Raw genomic sequence first — 19051 nt, 5'->3', positions numbered from 1 at the left:
AATCAATGATTAGTAAAAGATAACTACGTTTGTATAGCTTTCAAAATTATGGTAGATTACAATGAGTACGTTTAAATTATTTTTAAAATTATCGTAGAATTAATTATGATGAAAAAAATTATATTTTTTCAGTCCTATCAAAATTAATTTCGTGAGGGTGAATCCAAACACGCATTTATGTGGTCTCATTATCCAAGTTGTTGCTGTTGTCTGCCAAACTGGAATGACCAGACCAAGTCATCTGAGGAAAACAAAAGCGCTTCGCAACAGTGTCTTCTTAATGGTTAGCACTTAAGCAGAGTTTAAAGGCATGAAAATGACAGCAGCAAAAGAGAAGAAAAAAGGCTCGCTTTTTTATGGCCTCATATAATTTCGATTTCGATGGGCGCGCGGAGCGCATGTAGAAAGAGAAAGGGCTTTTTTCTGAGTAATAGGATTAGTGAAAAGAAAGAAAGCACTTAAGACTTTCCTTGTTTTTTTCTTTTCCTCTGTAAATAAAATGTGTGTTATTATTATCATTATTACTGCATAGTGTTTGTTTCAGATCTGTATCGTATTATTAAGCACAACCAAGCAAGGGTGCAAGGTGGGGGTGTTTTTTTTTTTTTTTTTTGCTGGATGAGTGGTAGCTGACACTCGCTTATGGCGTCTGAAACGGCGTCGTCGGCGGATGAAGAAACCGCTGTTGTTGTTGTTTCAGCTGCGGGTGCAGGAGGGACTGATAAGAGAGGCAAGCACCGGATTCTTGCCGAATTGAAGCGTCTCGACCAAGACTCCATGTTTCTTCAGGTTACTTAACTACTCTTACTTTCTTTCTGTTTTCAAAATGTTGCTTTCTATTTTTAAATTTCTTCAATTTTGGCAATGTAGTATAATTAGCAATTTTTTACTCTGGTTTGTGTATAGTGTGCATGCGATGTCTAATTTTGATTAAAAAAAATGGACTATTAAACAATATTTGTGTGTTAAGTGTAACAAAATATGAGCATTTTTTTATTTTGATTAACGTAGGAGCATCATTTGGATCTGGTTTCTTTCTGGGTTTTGAAATGACAAGCATTGGCCTCAGTTCTAGCAATGCATGTTTGGCTTTACCCTCCGCATATTCCCCCTCTTTAGAACCGTAATTTGTTCTTAATAAATTCACACGTCCTCGGCTTTTATACTGATAAGTGATAACACGGGTTTACTGGTGGAAAATTGAAACAAACAGTTAAGTTAAGTGATTACTTCTCAGTGATATGCATGAATGCTCTGAATTTTTCCCTTATGGCCATAGAATATAGATGGGTGTCCAATTAGTCACAATGCCCTCCCTAGTTTGTTAGTTTCGAAATTTCAAGTCATTTGTGGACCCTCAATAGGACCAGTACTTTAGAAATTTTCGTGTTTAGATAATTTTTAAGCACAAGGAATTCTCCTGTTGGATTTTCTGTTTAATTTCATGCTTGATAAATTATTGTAAAGGACTATCAATATTTGACGCTCCTCTCTTGGTTATTCTAGTGTGTCATTGCCATTCTCATTAATTTTTTGATGTTGAGAGAGAAATTTGGATCCTCTATAATGACAGCTACCCAGTTCCTTTGTTAAACTTTTCATAAGTACTAGCAATAATACTTTTATTATTTACTTGGGAAGGAGTACGGGTATAGATGTTATCAAATCACTTTCATAAATCAACCAGTTCCAGAGCTTTTATATGCTGTTCCTTATTCCTAAGTTGTATTTTTCTACTTAGTGTATAGCATATTTTGATGCTACAAAGTTTGTTGCCCTATTTGAAACTATCTTCAGTTGTCCATGGTATGCAGACCACTAATTGGCAATTGCATTGCAAATTGACAAAACAATTTGAGAGAGAGAAATTTGCATCCTCTGTGATGGCAGCAATCCATTTCATTTGTTAAACTGCTCATAACTTGTAAATGACAATACATTTGTTATTTACAAGGGAAAGATTATGGAATAGACATTATCAAATTAGTTTCACAAATGTTCCAGAGATTTTATATGCTGTTTCTTATTCCTAAGGTGTGTATTTTTTTACTTAGTATATTGCATACTTTGATGTCACAAAAATTTGTTGCCCTATATAAAATTATCTTCAATTGTCCACAGACCACTAATTCCATTGCATATTGACAAAAGAGCATATGCTTCTAAGTTAAGCAGAACCCAATTTTGATGCATAATGCATTTATCTTCTGATAGATATGACACGGACAGTTCATTCCATTGCATGTCTTGAAAGTTCAAAAATATCTAGAGCCATATGAATTTTTTTTCTTCTGAGAAATCTGAGCAGTTAATTGAAATTTCAGCTTCCTTTTTTTTGTTTCCTTTAAAATTATATGAGAAAATTTGAAAGGGAATAACTTATAATGGAGGCAAAATTATTTTTCATGTGTCAGACTTTATGACTTCCTAGCAAACAAGAACAATAACAATAACAATAACCTTATCCCATCAAGTGAGGTTGATTATATGGATCACACGACAGCCACTGAACTTGGTCAAAAACCAAATTCTCAGGAATATTATTCATGTACAAAGAAGGCCACTGGAAGCACCAGTCATGAGAGTAGATTGCATGGTTTTTAGTCTTCTGAAAAAGAGGGGAAAGAGAGCAAGGACATTGGAGGAAGTTGTTAATAGAGATTTCATGGTAAATGATATCTTTGAAGATTTGGTCTTTAATCAAGCTGAATGGTTTTGTGTGATCCATGTTGCCAAGACTTCACCTAGTGGGATAGGACCTTGGTTTATTTTTTTGCAAGGCAAAAACCGATCATATAATAAATATAACACCAGGTCTGGACCGAGACACAAGGAGTGATATCGGTACCAGCCTGGCAGCAGTTACATAAAAAATAAAGACACCACAAACCAACCTCAGACTATAGCAACACCTCTGCCAGCTTCACAAAATAAACGATCCCTTCCTATGATAACTATAAGCCTCCCCAAAAATAATGCAAACTGTATTCAACAAATATCCCTTCCTGACTAAAGAAACAGAAAGCTGAACATCGAACATGGTAATCCTAAAACCCAAACCAACATAAAGCTATCTATATACCGAAAGAAGAAGAAAGCTTGAGAAAAACTTCATCTATTGGCAGCCTGTTGTAGACAAATAATGGGCTCCATCCTCCCCTCTTGCAGCGATACATGAAAACAGTTGTATCTTGGTTGTTGTTGTCTTTCTTGATCTCGTATCCTTTTTCACAGGGCTAGAAAACCATGAGATTTACTCTCCCCACCGGTGCTTCTAATGGCCTTTTTTGCACATGTCTAAAACAAATTATTCAATTTCCTATCGTCCATTCCTCAATAGTTGTCACACTAATATTTCCTTTATACAATTATTTTGTATCTTGGCTTTTCTTGTGTGGCCATTCATCTATCTTAGTATTCTCATTTCTATTACTCACTTTTTTCTCGTGTTATCCCTTTGAACCCCAACATTCACTACTATATAGTATAGTTGGTTCTATAACAGTACAATAAAACTCCCGTTTGAGATTGGTTAGTACTTTGCAAATTTCAATTACAAATAACCCCCCAATGCTTTTTTTCCACATTAACTTGCATCTTGTGTGTGACATCTTTGTTAATTTCCACATTGTTTTGTACTTAGAAACCTGTTGTCATTTGCCAAAAAAAAGAAACCTGTTGTGTGACATCTCCTATTTTACCACCAAAACATTTTCCTTTTGCTTCTTGGTAAAATTGCAATGCTATACTCCGTCTTACTGTCACTAAAGCGAAGATCCTTTGATTCCAAAGTATGTCTCCAAAGCTTAAGTTTAGAGTTAACATCTTTTGATTCTAAAATTTGAACTATATCATCCTCAAGTAGCATGTATTCAGGTATAATCTTTTGTTACGTCTCTGGTAAACACATCCCATATTTAACTAAATAAGGACAAAAGGCTACCCTTGTTGGAAAGTCCTTAGTCTCTTCACTAGGAGTTTTTACACTAGTGGTTATCTCATCATACATGTTTTGTATGGTCTGGATATAAGGCACTAGAACACCCTTCTTTTTCATAGCCTTTCACAATACTTCTCTTAGCACTAGATCATATACTTTTTTCAGGTTAATAAAAATCATACGAAAGTCTCTTTCTTTACTTTAGTACCTTTCCATCAGCCCTGTAGAAGATAAATAGTTTCTGTTGTAGACCTTCCTGGCATAAAACTCATTTGATTCTTTGTAATCCCAATCTCTTCCCTTTATCTATGCTCAATCATCTTTTCTCTTAATTTCATATTGTTCCTATCACATCCTAGCACAAATGCTTATAATTTAGTCATTCAGGGTCTGTTTGGTTTAACAAAACATTTTTTCCATTTTTTTATTTTCACAAATAATTACAGAAAGAATATCACTTTATTCTTACTTTGTTTCCTATTTTCAAATATTTCCACAAAAAAAATAATAAAAGCAAAAAAAAATCATGTTTTTACTGTTTCCTATGAAAATCTTTGAAGACGGGAAACAAAGTTGAAATAATGTTAGCAGTTTTGTAATTGTTTGTGAAAATAAATCTTTTCTTACACCAAACAAGCCCTTGGTTCCATGTTCCAACAAATTTGTTGTTCTTGTCATATGCGTGTTGTGTGAATGTTTAAAAAAAGGGTTTTTCTAATTGCTTTAATTAATGCTAGGCCAATTTACAAAGCTGAGTGTTTTCTTTTAGTGTTAGCCAATAGTTAGCTGCTTTGAAAAATCAATTATCTCCCTTGTTGTATTTCCTGCATTTGTCATTTCATTTGTATTCATTCTCTTTCCAGGAAGAATTGGAAGAGCTTGAGAAAACAGAAAATGTGTCGACCATATGCACAGAGTAAGTACTGTTTCATGGGAGATTTTAAATTTTATAAACCTGAAACAGACTTGTTGGATTTGCCCATTCAGCAAGATTTGGTGTTTCTCTGTTGATGGACCCTTTTGTCAACTTGGGGGCTGAATAAACCCTGCATGGTTTTTTCGTAGTTTTGTCAACTTGAGGTCTAAACAATTTCACTTGACGTAATGCAGATTGCTACAAAACATGGAAAGTAGGCCTGATCCATTACTCCCAGAGTAATGGCTATTACCCACATCTTTACTTTGAATTTCATTTTGCCTGTAGACTTGTAAGTGAAGTGAGTACTCATATGTTTTCTCTACTAACAGAGTCCATGGACCGGTGAACCTCTTATGGGATAGATGGTTTGAAGGGCCTCAAGATCCACAAGCATGTAGATGTTGGATACTTTGATTTGAAGCTGTGTCAATTGCCATGCGTTGCAAATAGGATGCCACATATAACTGCATTAAAGTGACTCTGGAGCTGAAGAAAATGTTTGATGACATCTTAATACCACGCACACTAATTCTTTAATGGATCCTTGCTTTTATTACATTAGATTCTGATCTGAATGCAGTTTATATATAATCACATTCATTTACTGCATTCAATTGAGAAATATCATTATTTGTGCTTGTAATCCCAATCCAAATGTTAATACACCTTGGTGGTAACTTTCATGTGTGCATGAGACATTATTGACATTTTAGCATCATTTAGCCTTGAAGGTGATGGCTTTTGGAAAGGTCTTGCAATGGTTTGACGAGTCATCAACTAGTCCTGAATGATACGAGGTTTTCTGGGCAGACCTCTTGGGGTTGGGAGAGCAAAGAAAGTTAATAATCCCCCATCTGAGTCATTTCACAATTAAATGTTATTATAAGATTTTGTAATCATGTTACTTTTAAGCCTAACCCTGTGTTTCGATGAGGCAATCTAAGCTGGTAATGTGATTTTTTAAGGTATTTTAATTACTACTCACTAAAATGCTCTGTTTGGATACTATTAAGACTACAATTTGAAGAATTTTAAGCATTTCAATTCTTTGAAAAATTAAGAATTTGAAATTCTACTAAAATAGGTGGAATTTCTAAAATTCTAGTCTCTGGTTTCATCTCTCCATCTTCATCTGAACAAAATTTTAACCCTCTATCGTTTGTGTTATTTGCTTCTCTCTAGCGAACCTTTCTCACTAGAGTTTCAATCTTCGGCCATCATCTTTGCATTCTCTTTTAGGGATCCAAATTGCCAATGAATAGTATTGAACCAAGCCACTGACAAAGAGTTAAAGATAAATATGTTTATAAAGAGTCGGAAATTATGACAAACCAAACCGTGATCACCACGGAGGATGTACCATAAGATGGTTCATCATCTTTGATTGTTTGAAGCGAGGAGAAACATAGTCAAGTTTTGGAAGTCATGTGCAATGGAGAGAGAAGACACTTTAAAAGCAAAAACTGTAGTTATTTAGAACTAATTACTATCAAAATTCCAAGAACTAATAATCCAAACAAGTTAATTTAAAACTGAATGACATTGAATTGCTATCAATTGAATTGATGATTATTTCAAATTCTATGATATTTTAAAATTTCCCATCCAAACGCATGATTAAGATTTGGTATTTTATTTAACAAGTCGTTACTTTCTGAGTGTCTTTGTTAGACAAATTTACAAAACTGGGGTAGTTTTTTTTATATTACAGAATATGGATAAGTCGTATTTTAAAATACCATTTTATAAGGTTGTAATATATATATATATATAAAGTTGTGTTTTGAATCACGATTTTAGTATATTTTTTTTTTAAAGAAAAAAGACAATTCTAAAGTTGTGTTAACACAACTTACCCATATCCTGTAATATTTTCAAACTCTGTTCATTCCTCTAGTTTTAAAAAAAAATTACCAGTTTTGTAAATTTGCCGCCCTTGTCCTCTCTCTTCTTTTGCCTTCCACAAAATTGCTTTCAGCTGGTATTATATTTAAATTTTTAATTCCTTTCATGCACAACACCAACAACTTATAGTTGTAGCTGTTCTATTGCATAATAATTATTCTCGTTTCGGCTGAAATCTGGTTCATTCAAAGAGTAAATGTAATTAGGAAAGTAAATGAAAACAAGTAAACAATTCAATGGGCCTAGCGGCCTACTACTTTTCAGCCTTTTTAACCAAAGAGCTGAAGGGGGCCATGATCTAAGCAGAAATTGTCTTTGCGCAACCTTGGGATACACTCTATTTTTATCATGGTAATGGCAGATAATGACATATACATTCACATCACGTAATCGGGCAAAGGCTTTTTCTTTCTGCCCAGCTATTTTTCTTTTACACAAGTCTCAAATTATATGACTTTCACCTCATAGTACTCTAATCAACTGAATTAATAGACTAATTATGTTATAAAATAATTAATAATATATATATAACACGAAAATTTCTAATGTATATTTAATATATATAAGTTTATATAATAAATTTTATAATAATTAATTTTGATCTAATAAAATATTCTTTTACATATATAAATTTTAAATTACGGATTGTAAATTCGTAATGACTTACGCATTAACAATTCATATAAATCTTACGAATTGTCAATATATATAAGCTATAAGTAAGGATATTTTTTATTTTTTTCTATTATTAGTGGGTGTAGAAGAAGAATGGCTGATAAAGGCAGAAAATACCTCGGGCAAAAGAGGCGTGTGGATGTTGCAGTAGCTAGAAGTTGAGGCATGGTGACATCATGTGATGAAGATGGGTTCAAAGACAAACAGTAGCTACTGAATTGGACATATAGTCAAATGATAGTGCCAGTAATAGTGCTTAACAGTGAAACATAATGTTGTTGGATTGAAAAAAAAAAAGACATTGTTTGTTCTCCATTTTTATACTGTTGCATACTTGTGATGTCTAAAACCAGCAATAAGATTTTGATCGCAAAGTAATCTAAAAAGGGGTTCATTTCACTTTATTGTCTGCTGGAGAAGTGTACATTTTTGGGGGAAAGCTTGTGCATGTGATGGTTCCAATATCTCTCATCCTCTATTTCTTATAAGATACTATTTTATTAACATTCTCAAATGTAAACTTTATTACAGTTCCAATCAACATCAAGCTCTAGCCACCAAGTCGGTTCTAAAATTTGATGCTGCCTAAACTACTGTTGTGTTTTGTCTTTTCCAATTATGAGTTTATATATAGGAAAATGTCAACAATTCAGTGAGACATGTTAAGGATTATGTGACAATATTATGAATTTAAGCTGATATTATGTTAGAAATTGGATTATAAGTTTAATTTCATCTTATAAAATTGATGTGTAACAATTATTTTTTGTTTATATATTATATCTTCACATTATATTTAATAATTATAAGAATTCAATATGTCCTTCTCTTGTCTAAGATTATCCGTCACAATGTGAAATTTCAACACCCCATGCTTCCTAGGAATGACTACAATTAAGGTGAGTTTCCTCTCCTTATGCTCAAGCTATCCACTTGGAGCTTCATCAATGGGTATAAGAGACCCATCTTGACACTATTTTTAAGTTTGATTTGTGACTTTTTAGTGCTTGCTACCACAAAGTGCATACATGAAGTGACAAAGAATGATTTTAAGTTAATTAGAAGTTTGAGTTCAGAGTCCATAAAATACAACTGGGTTGAAAAATGAAAAGACTTATACTACTCAAAATAAGTCCTATTCGGCTCAATTGAAATTAGTTGTATACTCAATGTTTGGACAGCAGTGGTACGGTCCAAAATAAAAAATAAGATCCAGTTTCTTCAAGCGGTTAATCTGCTGCATTTAACATACTAAAATTCAGGATTTAGGCTCTATCTAGAAGCGGATAGAAATGTGATATTTGTGAAGAAAAGGTGAAGCTAAGTGAGCAATAATTGTAGGGTGCAACCGTGCAAGCATAGTCTGCAAAGAGAAAGAACACGAGTCAATGTTTTCTGGCGGCATCATCACTTGCTTGTCCTTGGATTGGAGCTAAACAACTATTGCTTCTTATTCTTGATTCTGATCAATTATCTATAGTGCGCCTCGCCTGCATCAAAGACTAACAGACAAATAAATAAAGTTGTAGTGGCCGGCATGCCCGCCACCTAATTAGCATTCAAATACCCCATATAAATCCAAACCTTTTACTCCATTTTCTACAAGGATTAGTTGGACTCTATCTTGTTTAAAATTCACTATTAATTTAACTCTCAAGGCCCTGCCAGCCCTTTTAAGTGGCACTTTTTAGAAGAAATATATATATTTTAGTCATTTCAAAAAAATTATTTTATTTTTATTAAACATTTTTAATGGGATTACTAATTATATATTTTAATTCTTGTACAACAATGTTAAACAACACAAAAACAGAACGAAGGTAATATTACTTTCTGTCTTTAAATACTTAAAATAAAATAAATGTGAATTAGAGTTATAACTATTTTTTTATATGTAGGAATCAAAATAGTATCAGAAAATTTACAATAATTTATGTATTTTGTTTAACCAATTGAGTTGGATTCTTTAACATAACAAATACTCCATCCATCTTGAAATATAAGACTTTATTTACAGTTTTATTTATTTCTTTTTATAAAACTTTTTTTAAATTGTCTTTTGCGTTAATTATTTTTTCTCAAATATCTCTTATTACTTTACAATAAATGATATATATTTAAAAGATAAATATATTATCTTTTTTATAAGGATTATATAAGAAGACTAGTACACATTAATTAGTTAGGTGTGAAAATAATTAGGAGGAAAGAGAGAAATTATGAGTTCTAATAAATTTAAAGGTAATTTTAGCAAAATAATCAAATTATTAATAAATTTAATGTTGTTAGCTATATTAATTAATTTTCTTGTATTATTTAGTATATCATTTTCGAGAGTTAGATATGTATCTTTATAAGTCATTTGAATTTAAGAATAGATATATAAGTGCATTAAATAAATTAGAGAGACAATTGTATCACTAGTAAACTTTTATCCAGTAGGATGCCTCACGAAGAATACTTGTAATGTAACCCATGCCACTAACTTATGTGCCACTAGCAAATATTTTCAACAGTGAAACTCGGCCATTTGGGTCTGCTAATGACACTTGCAGGTGATCATACAATTTTTGTTAGACACTAGTTTGTTTGCATTTCTTTGTATTTGTTCAGTGAATAACAAAAAAAAATATATATGAGAATTAATATCTCATTCAGTACAAGAAACATGGCCCATAAAAAGACCGTTGCATCATCTTCGTCAGCATCTACATTGTTGAAAGTAAAAAAATTGGCATTCTGAACTAACAATAATTTAAAAATAAAATTCATAGAAAACTTCAATTGATGATTATAGTAAGAGGGGGGAGTCATTGACCATAATCACGAGTCTTTGTACGAGCATGGACTATGGAGTGTGCATGAAGCATGTAGCCATGTTTTGAATCCTCCAATGAAGTGCCCCCAATAAGTTAGCAAAGAGAGAATGGTGTGGTAGCATGTGAGAATGGCTACTATCGATGAGAAAGAGCACTGCATTTGGCAAATGGGTACGCGTCCCAAGCAAATTAAGATGATGGAGACATCCCCTCACACTAATCATTTTTTTAACACATCTAATATTGGATGACTTTATTTAAATTTTAAAATAAATATTTTTATATAAGTATTTTCTAAAAAAATAAATAAAATTTGTTTCTTAAAAAAAATAAGTTAGATAAACACTGTAAAAATAAAAATTGCTTATTTTATTTAAATAAATAAATATTTCAACAAATACATTTAAATCATTTATCCCTCATCTCATCTGACATATACATCATTTTCTTTTCCCTTTTCCAAATCGCTTTCACTTTGTCCTCCCCCAGCTTAATTAATAAATTAAGAGTGTTTCTATATCTACATATTTTTAATGCACCAACTACTTAGAACAACGAGCCAAGCATATGTATATATAACAACCCTCCCCTAGTATTAAATCCTTCATGTTATTGGCTAGTTGCCTTTCGTTCAAGGAAAACTAGAAAAATATAGTAGTAATTAAATCGAATTCTATTCCATTACTATCTTATATCTAAACCCTATAATATATGTGACCTCATTCGCAGCATAGGACTGACCTCTGTTCTCTGCTAGCTGCAATATTTTATTTTCCTTCTTGATGAATGAATCAGTGGTCTACCCAACTAGCTAGACTAATCATAACATTCGTTTTTAGCTATCTATGCTATTAAAAAAGCACAAGAATTATTGATTTAAACAAGTTACACTGTTTTACTATAGTGTGTCATTTTTATGAACATTTTTTTTTATCATTTCCTTAATTGTACGAATTTTTCTAACTTGGTAAAGTGTAATAAGGTCATACATGCTGTTAGAAAGTTATATGTAAGAAAAAGATCTAGCAGAAGACACTACTAAACTGTTCCCCCCCCCCGCATATCATGTGCATAGATTCATCTTTTCGTTACTCATCATCTTCTTTTGGACTTGGGATCTTTGATTTCCCGTTTTTAGGTAAGAAATAAACAGAAAAGCAAATGCATGTGAATGTTAGGAGACTGCTCTCTTTTTGGGATATATAAAATTTGACCCTTGTTTTAGATTAGGTCGTGCTTATATTCCTATATATGTCTTATTGCAGTCAGAACATCCGTAGGGTAATTATATAATCAAATTCCACGCGAAAAAGATAACTAATCTTCCCCACTAGATGACAAGGGTGCCATGTAATCTATCACATGAAGACCTTCAAAAAAATTCTTTTCCACCCTTACATTATAACGTGGTTAGAGATATGCATAATCTTTCACCTTAATTATTACACCCAATAATTCTCGTTATGTTATGGATTCTCTGATATCTGACTTTATACATACATACTAGTAGAACTTGATTTGAATATGAAAAGACTTTTCAGAAATTAAATAATTTTAAAGTGAGCAAAGTGAAATTATATAATTTAAAATATGTTATGATCTCAATTAATTTCTTAACAAATTAAAAATTATTTGTCAAAATAAATTAATTCAAAATTAAAGGGCGAACATATCTTTTTTAACTCACTTTAAAACCCGTTTATTATATATATATAAGTCTTGTCCAATTATATAATAAATATATAATATTGCATGAATTGAAACCCCACAATGGACATTAATTTGATACAATGAAGTAGAATTAGTATAATTAAACTGTCTCAAGTTCTCTTATAATAAAATAAATTATATCTTCCTATCATCAAAATAATGTATTTGCAGGGATTGAATTTATGTATCATACAATTAATAAATACACTCTTCATTCTTAATTATAAGATTTAAAAAAAAAATTGTTTGTCCATTTTTATAAGATTCTTCTTTAATTTTTATATACATTAATTATTATTTTTATTTATATACTCTTACTTAATTATTATCTTTCTAAATATTAATCACAAGTAATTAATTAGATAAAGAAATAAGAAAAGAATAATTTTAAATTCAAAATACAAATAATTGGGATATTTAATACGATTAATTAAATTAATTATTTTTATTAAGTAAGATGAATTAGCGAAATGGATGTTATAATTAAAGCCAAAAGTACCTATATCATTTGTGGAATTAATATTTAAGAAAGTGGACATAAGAAATTGTTCTATAATACCCCTCACGGTCAAAGGCAAAGTTGTTCTAGGGGTTGTGCCTTGATGGCTAATGGAATTGGATAGGGAAAGGGGAAAAAAACAAAAGGTGCAGTGGGTGTTGTACCCAAATACAAGGAACAAATATGGCGAAGCATATATAGATACATAAAAGAAACAGAGAATCCATGTGGGTGGGGAGTCTTGGAAGTGGTCCAAGATAGAGGAATCAGAATCCCATCTCACCTTCATCATTCATTCGCCATTCCTATATCCCTTTCTTTCTGCCAATCACCTCTTTTCTACAATAATATATATCATCACTAAGAGAAGCCCCTATAAACTGTTTTGTTTCATGACCAACCATGCTTCAAATACTATCATATTACTATTCATTAATATGTCTTTGTCAGAACATTGATTATGATATTAAAAGAATTTTATTTTATTATTAGTTAAAATTACTTTCACCTGAAACGTGCAAATATAAAACTTATTTCACATAATTAATTGCAATAATAAAATATTATATCTATAATAAATTATTAAAATAATATTATTTTTTGCAACTAATCTAACATACACTTATTTGAATATTTTAAAAACTCTTTTAATCGTAATAAAATTGTTTGATGAAGGAACTTATATTAAATTTGTAATAAAAAAAATGTCCTATGTTTAACCAAAATAGTGTAAGTGTGAGTCATGTTTATATAAAGCTCGTGAGGCAATAGGTCCGTCTAAAATGAGCTCAAGTGATAGAATAAATAAAAAATTAAATTATGTTAATCCAATCTCAAAGAATGGAGAAGGAATAAGAGAGATAAAATTAGGGAATTAAAGGGTTATTTAGTTTGAAAAGTATTCTCTATTTTTATTTTATATTTTATATGAGAAAATAGTAAAACAATGTTTTTTTTATTAATTTCTGTTTTCATTTTTTCTTATATAAACTTCAAAAATATAGAAAATAAAGTGAAAATGCAAAAAGAAAAACAAAATAACCCCTTATAATTAATCTACTACATTGAGTAATTATTTATAAGCAAAAATGCTTGACCAAATAAATAGGTAGAATAAGAAGATCCACTCAATCAACAACTTAAAAAATGGTTGCAGAATTTGTGAGAAACTTAGTTAACAACATATCACAAATAAAGTTTATACAAAAGATTAACTTTAGACAGATGTTTTATTTCGCTTCATTTAAAATCCAATTAACTTGTTTCTTTTAAGACTTTTGAAATAACCACATAACATGCAGCATGAACTAATTTTCATTTACAAATAAACTGTTTCGCTTAGCCAAATAATGGTTAAAATGCCTTTGAACATGATTTTGTATCCCAAACAATAGTCTGAGTAGTGGTAAAAAAAAAGTTGATTTTTTATTGACTAAAATTATGATTTACAAATTAAAATATAATGTAAATGTAATTCAAAAATATAAGGTGGATTAAATGGTTAAAAGAAAAAAAATGGAGGACTTGATTCCCTCTCCTAATAACATTAATATTTTAACAAATTAACATCAATAAAAATAAAATAATAATAATGTAACGAACTAACATCGATAAAGATAAAAATAATAATAATAATAATAATAATGCAAAAGTAGTCTTACAATTAGTTACAAGTCAAATTTGGAGCAAAAAAAAGTGGCATTGGATGAAGAGGAAAGTGATTAAGAAATGTGTGCGGTGGAGGGTCGGTGAGAAGAAATATAACATGGGAGTTTCAGGATTGGGAACTGAGCTCTCTTATCATTCATATAATTAACCACGACATGGGAAATTGAGGATGATGGGGACCGCTCATTCTCTTGTCTCTTTTTTGCCCTTTTTGTGCTAAGTAGCAGATATTATTACCACCACGCCAGGGCTACTATCACTTGTGTTAATATGAGACTCACTCGTATCATTTGCACTCTAACTCTCAGTCTGTGACTCCAATCTTGCATATGTTTATGTCAACTCAGATCAAATGGCCTTTGAATCACATTTCTGTTATTGTGCATACTTCTAAATTGGAAGGAAAAGGGATTGCTGCTGCCTGCCTTTATTTTCAGAGCATGCATATACATATTACTATTACTGGATTTTTGTTAACCTGCATTTGAATGGAATGGATGTTGTGAAAATTGATTTTGAAGTAATGTCATTTATGTTTAAATGTTTTAATTATAAAATTTAGTACAAAATTTTAAATCTAACACAACACAGACATTAATCAAAATTTACTTAATCTAAAAATTAATTGTAAACTCATAATTAATCCTAAGTGAAGATGCGCTTGTATGTTTTAAGATGAGAATAAAAGGAAAAGATGATGTTTGCAGAAACGAAAATGTAATTTAGTGTTATGTTACTGTGAACCATAAATGTAACCAATAAGGGTTCAGCTGTGAAAGATAGGCGGAACTTATATAGAGTCACATGGATCAATCAGAAAAGAGCTAATAGGACAAACCACATGGGATGGCAGCTTGACCGCATTTGAGATCATAAATCACTACGCATATATAAATAATAAGTATTATACACCACTTTCTGTTATCTTTATGAATATTTTAAGACCCTCTATAAGTATATAACTCAATATTTAAAGGGTTGCTATTCCACTAACTGCCAGTACGGGTTTGGTGGAAAAGGGCCTCTACCAAGGCTTTAAACTTTAAACTTTAAAGACATCTTCACAAAACAAAATTCGTTTATTACATGATACATACTAACCAATACCCTTGCATTAAAGATATTAGTTAAAGAAATTAAAGTAAAAATATTTTTATTAGAAGATAAAAAATTGTTATTCATAATTTTTTTGCATTTTCTTATGATTTCTGTAATACATATTTTTTTATTTTCTTAAATAGTGTCAAGAGTCTTAAGGATCTTGCTAATAAATTCATATATAAACAAAAATGTGATCTCGAATGTTAAATTTAAATATACATGACTTTAATTAAATTTATCTTATTTTATACTATCATTTTTAAAATATTCTTCATTTAATTATTTTTATTTTGAATGACTTCTTTTTATTCATGTTAATAAGTTTCAATGAAATATATTTTAGAAATAATCTTATTTTTTATTTAAAATTAAAAAAATTAAATGATATCCATGTTTTTAATTAATATAAAATTAATTATTTTTAGTTATATATCAGTTGAGATAAACTATTATCTATCAACTACTTTGGGTGAATTCATATGATATGATCATCCACTCGTTAATATTATTAGCATTTAGCACGGCACAAATAGGTTCAGAATTTTTAATATTTTTATATTCCCTTTTTATGCAAACAACGACCAACATCTCTAAATTTGAATTGCTAAATACCGCATATGTATAAAAACTGGAGTGAATATATGCAGATCTAACCTAATTTTGCTTTCCTCAATCAACTCAAATACAACCTTTCGACAGCATGCAAGATCATAGGTGCTCAAATTGAGGACTTAGTATCTCGTGCTTTGTATAGGTTTTCCAAATTTTTATTGGTGTGCGGAATTTGCCCGTTCCCAAACAAGAATCCTATTTGCTAGAAAGTTGCCATTTTGCTCATAAATTAATCTCACTGAGCAATTTCTCTTGGATTCACTCATTGTAGCATAATAGATAAATTGCATTATTAGTTAGAGAGATAAATTCTTTTCCTGAATTTAATTATTTATTTAATCTCTATACTGCACAATCTTTATATTTTAGTATTTATATATGCTTAAAGCTTTCCAAAAAAACAGTATGTATACTTAAAATATACTCATTTTAGTTTTTAAAAATACACTCATTCAAAATTATACATTATTGATTGGAGAAGCAAGCATGCATGTATATAAGAATTATACACCTTATTGATTGTTTTAATAACGTAAACACCTGCAAATAAATTTAAGAATTGTTTTAATAACGTAAACACCTTATTGATTGGAGAAGCAAGCATGTATATCATGTGGTATAAATTTAAACATCTCAAGTAGATATAAGCTTCCATTCCTAGTGCCGATGGATGCAAGGATAAATATTTATTTTTATTCTTGTGGAATTCATTGAAAAATGTGTTTTTGAAAGATAAAATTATAAAATTTAGTTTTCAAAAATATAAAAAGTGTGATAAAAGTGCGATAAAATTTAGCTTCCATTCGATCGTTAACTTTTATCCGTTACCATTAATAAAATAGTCTACATGTGACACAGAAGAACGTATATATTATTGAAATGATTGCACATTCACGAATACATCCTGAGATTAAATTTTGTATTTTTATCTTATAACAAGTTACATATTCAGATACAAAAGTTATTATTTATCCTAAAAATTATAATAACAATATATTAATTAAGAAAATCCCCAACAATATATTAATTAAGGAAAAGCTGAAACCCTCAAAAAAGGATGCTAGTTAGATGTGAGAACTTAAATCCGTGCTCTAAAATCCTAACAAACAAATTAAAAACTCATTACTCATACAATTAAGTAGAATTTGAGCTGGCGGTCTAGGAATAATGCAAGTCAGGCCTGCATTATTGAATTTATTTTCTTCAAATTTTTGGACTTGGGTACAAGAGTACTCGATTGATCAGCCTCCACTCTTCAGTTCAGAATTTTTTTTTTCAGAAATAAAATTGAATTTAAGGAACAGCATCAAGACTTGAACTATCACTTTCTAGTTGTAGCTGGATCAATTGTTATGAATAGGCCACTGGTCATAATTGTGAAGAGGACAGCAGTGAAATAACTCATCAGACTTCACTTGTTTTTAATTGTATCACTCCCCCATTTCCTAACTTCATTCAATGGTGTGTCCCAGACCATCTTAATCCATACGTTTATAATCAACTATTCTCTTTTTATTTTCTCCAACGATCTTTAAGTTTAAATTAATTAGTATGAAAACTACTCCCAGGTTTTCATAAGTAAGAGTTTCTTGTTAAATAAATATGTGTTACTTTAATTATATGAACTGTTACTGCTCATTTTTATTTTAGTTAGATTTTAATGTTATAGTTAAAGTGATATAGTACTATGGGTGTACAAAAATTATATACATTTAATAATAATACAGACGAAGGGAAATAAACGCATATATTATAAGAATCTCTAGTTAAACAAATTTTGGTAGTGTCTCCATGATTTGATACTAGACATCTGCATCCTATCGATCATAGTCTAGGCTTCCACAAAAGCCACGTTTAATTTAATTCGTTTTTTATTTTCTTAAAAAAAAATTGCCTTGAGTTCGGGAGCATTATCTATATTATGCAAAATGAGGTGTCTAGTTTCAATATTTACTCCTATCGTTTTATAGAAGAGGTAAAGCTGTCCCTTTCGTTCAATGATTTAGATGGGTGAGTTAGGGAGCCTGTAATTAAATTTGGTGGAATTATTGACCTGGCATTTATAAGCATGGCTGAGAATATGGCAAGTGTACCAATTGTACACATGTGATAAATAGAGTATTATCTCCACGAGAATTGTCATTTTATAACCATGTGATTAACTAATTATATCTTTGTTCAATATATTAGGAAACAAGTGAATGAAGTGATTAATTTTTTGTTTTTTAATTAACGTAAAAGAAGAAAAAGCCACAAATATTTAATTAGCTAAGAGGAATTTCAGTGGACAATAATGGGTACGTATCAAATTTCTTTCTTAGTGTATTTTGTCTCTCGTTTAAATCACTTTTAATTATGTATTGACTTATTTCTCTAATACTTCATCCGATACCGAACATAAAAAAACTGTGTGTGCATTAGTATAAATATAAATAAATTTAATTAATTTTATTATAAGTAATGAGATTGTTTCAAAAATATCTTTTATTTAATTCATGTTTTATTTTAATAAGTATCTAAAGTAATGGTGGATAATGAGAGGAGTATTATAGATAAAAAAACCTTTTGAATATAAAATAAACAAGGAAAGGGAGGACGAGAGAAAAATAAAAGTAGAAGTGACCATGAATGAACCAATTCAATCATATTTGGGTTGGGTTGGATAGAGTGATTGAATAGTCTAAAAAAAAGAGAAAGAAAATCATAATCAAATTAAAAAAGAACCTAATAGAAAGTATTAAAAATGAGAATTATAGAATTAGCAAACATAAAAATAATTATAAAATTACACAACATCAAAAAGACTAATACAGTATGAGTTGAGATTGATTTGGATTCTACATGTTGAAATCCGATATTTAAACCAATGTCATGAGAATTTTAAAATCTAAATTAAATTAGTAAACTAAATCAACCTTAATTTTTTTTTTCCTTTGATTTGATTTGGATTCATCAAGTCATTAGTTTAGATTGTATCCTTAGTCACCCCTATCTAAAAGAGTGTGAGCTATAGGAGTATTTTTTTTAAATATTGGATCAAGTATTTTTTCTTATATGTTAGAATCGAAAACAGTGTATCATATTCAATCAACTGAGTTAGACATTTGACATTGGAACATTTGTTTGACACTTATTAAATTTTATTAATTTTAGTTAGAAAAATTAATGAAATGGATATTCCATATATTTTCAAGATATTAAAG

At 30.2% G+C, this 19051-nt stretch overlaps 1 protein-coding gene and 1 non-coding gene across 2 annotated transcripts; both read left to right on the top strand.

Moving 5' to 3' along the window:
* The first annotated feature begins 184 nt into the window (after nt 1-184).
* AMT4.5 (ammonium transporter AMT4.5) lies at nt 185-5566 on the top strand. The gene is made up of 4 exons (XM_026125523.2): nt 185-789; nt 4804-4856; nt 5051-5095; nt 5189-5566. Exons 1-4 carry the CDS (start codon nt 643-645, stop codon nt 5271-5273), a joined length of 330 nt encoding a protein of 109 aa, XP_025981308.1. The 5' UTR covers nt 185-642; the 3' UTR covers nt 5274-5566.
* MIR5677 (microRNA MIR5677) lies at nt 2496-2719 on the top strand. The gene has a single exon (NR_048919.1). It is a non-coding gene; the product is annotated as a microRNA MIR5677 (primary transcript).
* Nucleotides 5567-19051: the final 13485 nt, after the last annotated feature.

The sequence above is a fragment of the Glycine max genome, chromosome 2 (genome assembly GCF_000004515.6).
Source record: "Glycine max cultivar Williams 82 chromosome 2, Glycine_max_v4.0, whole genome shotgun sequence".
NCBI lineage: Eukaryota > Viridiplantae > Streptophyta > Magnoliopsida > Fabales > Fabaceae > Glycine > Glycine max.
Note: the sequence above shows the minus strand (reverse complement) of the source record. Positions and strands in the feature narration are given on the sequence as shown.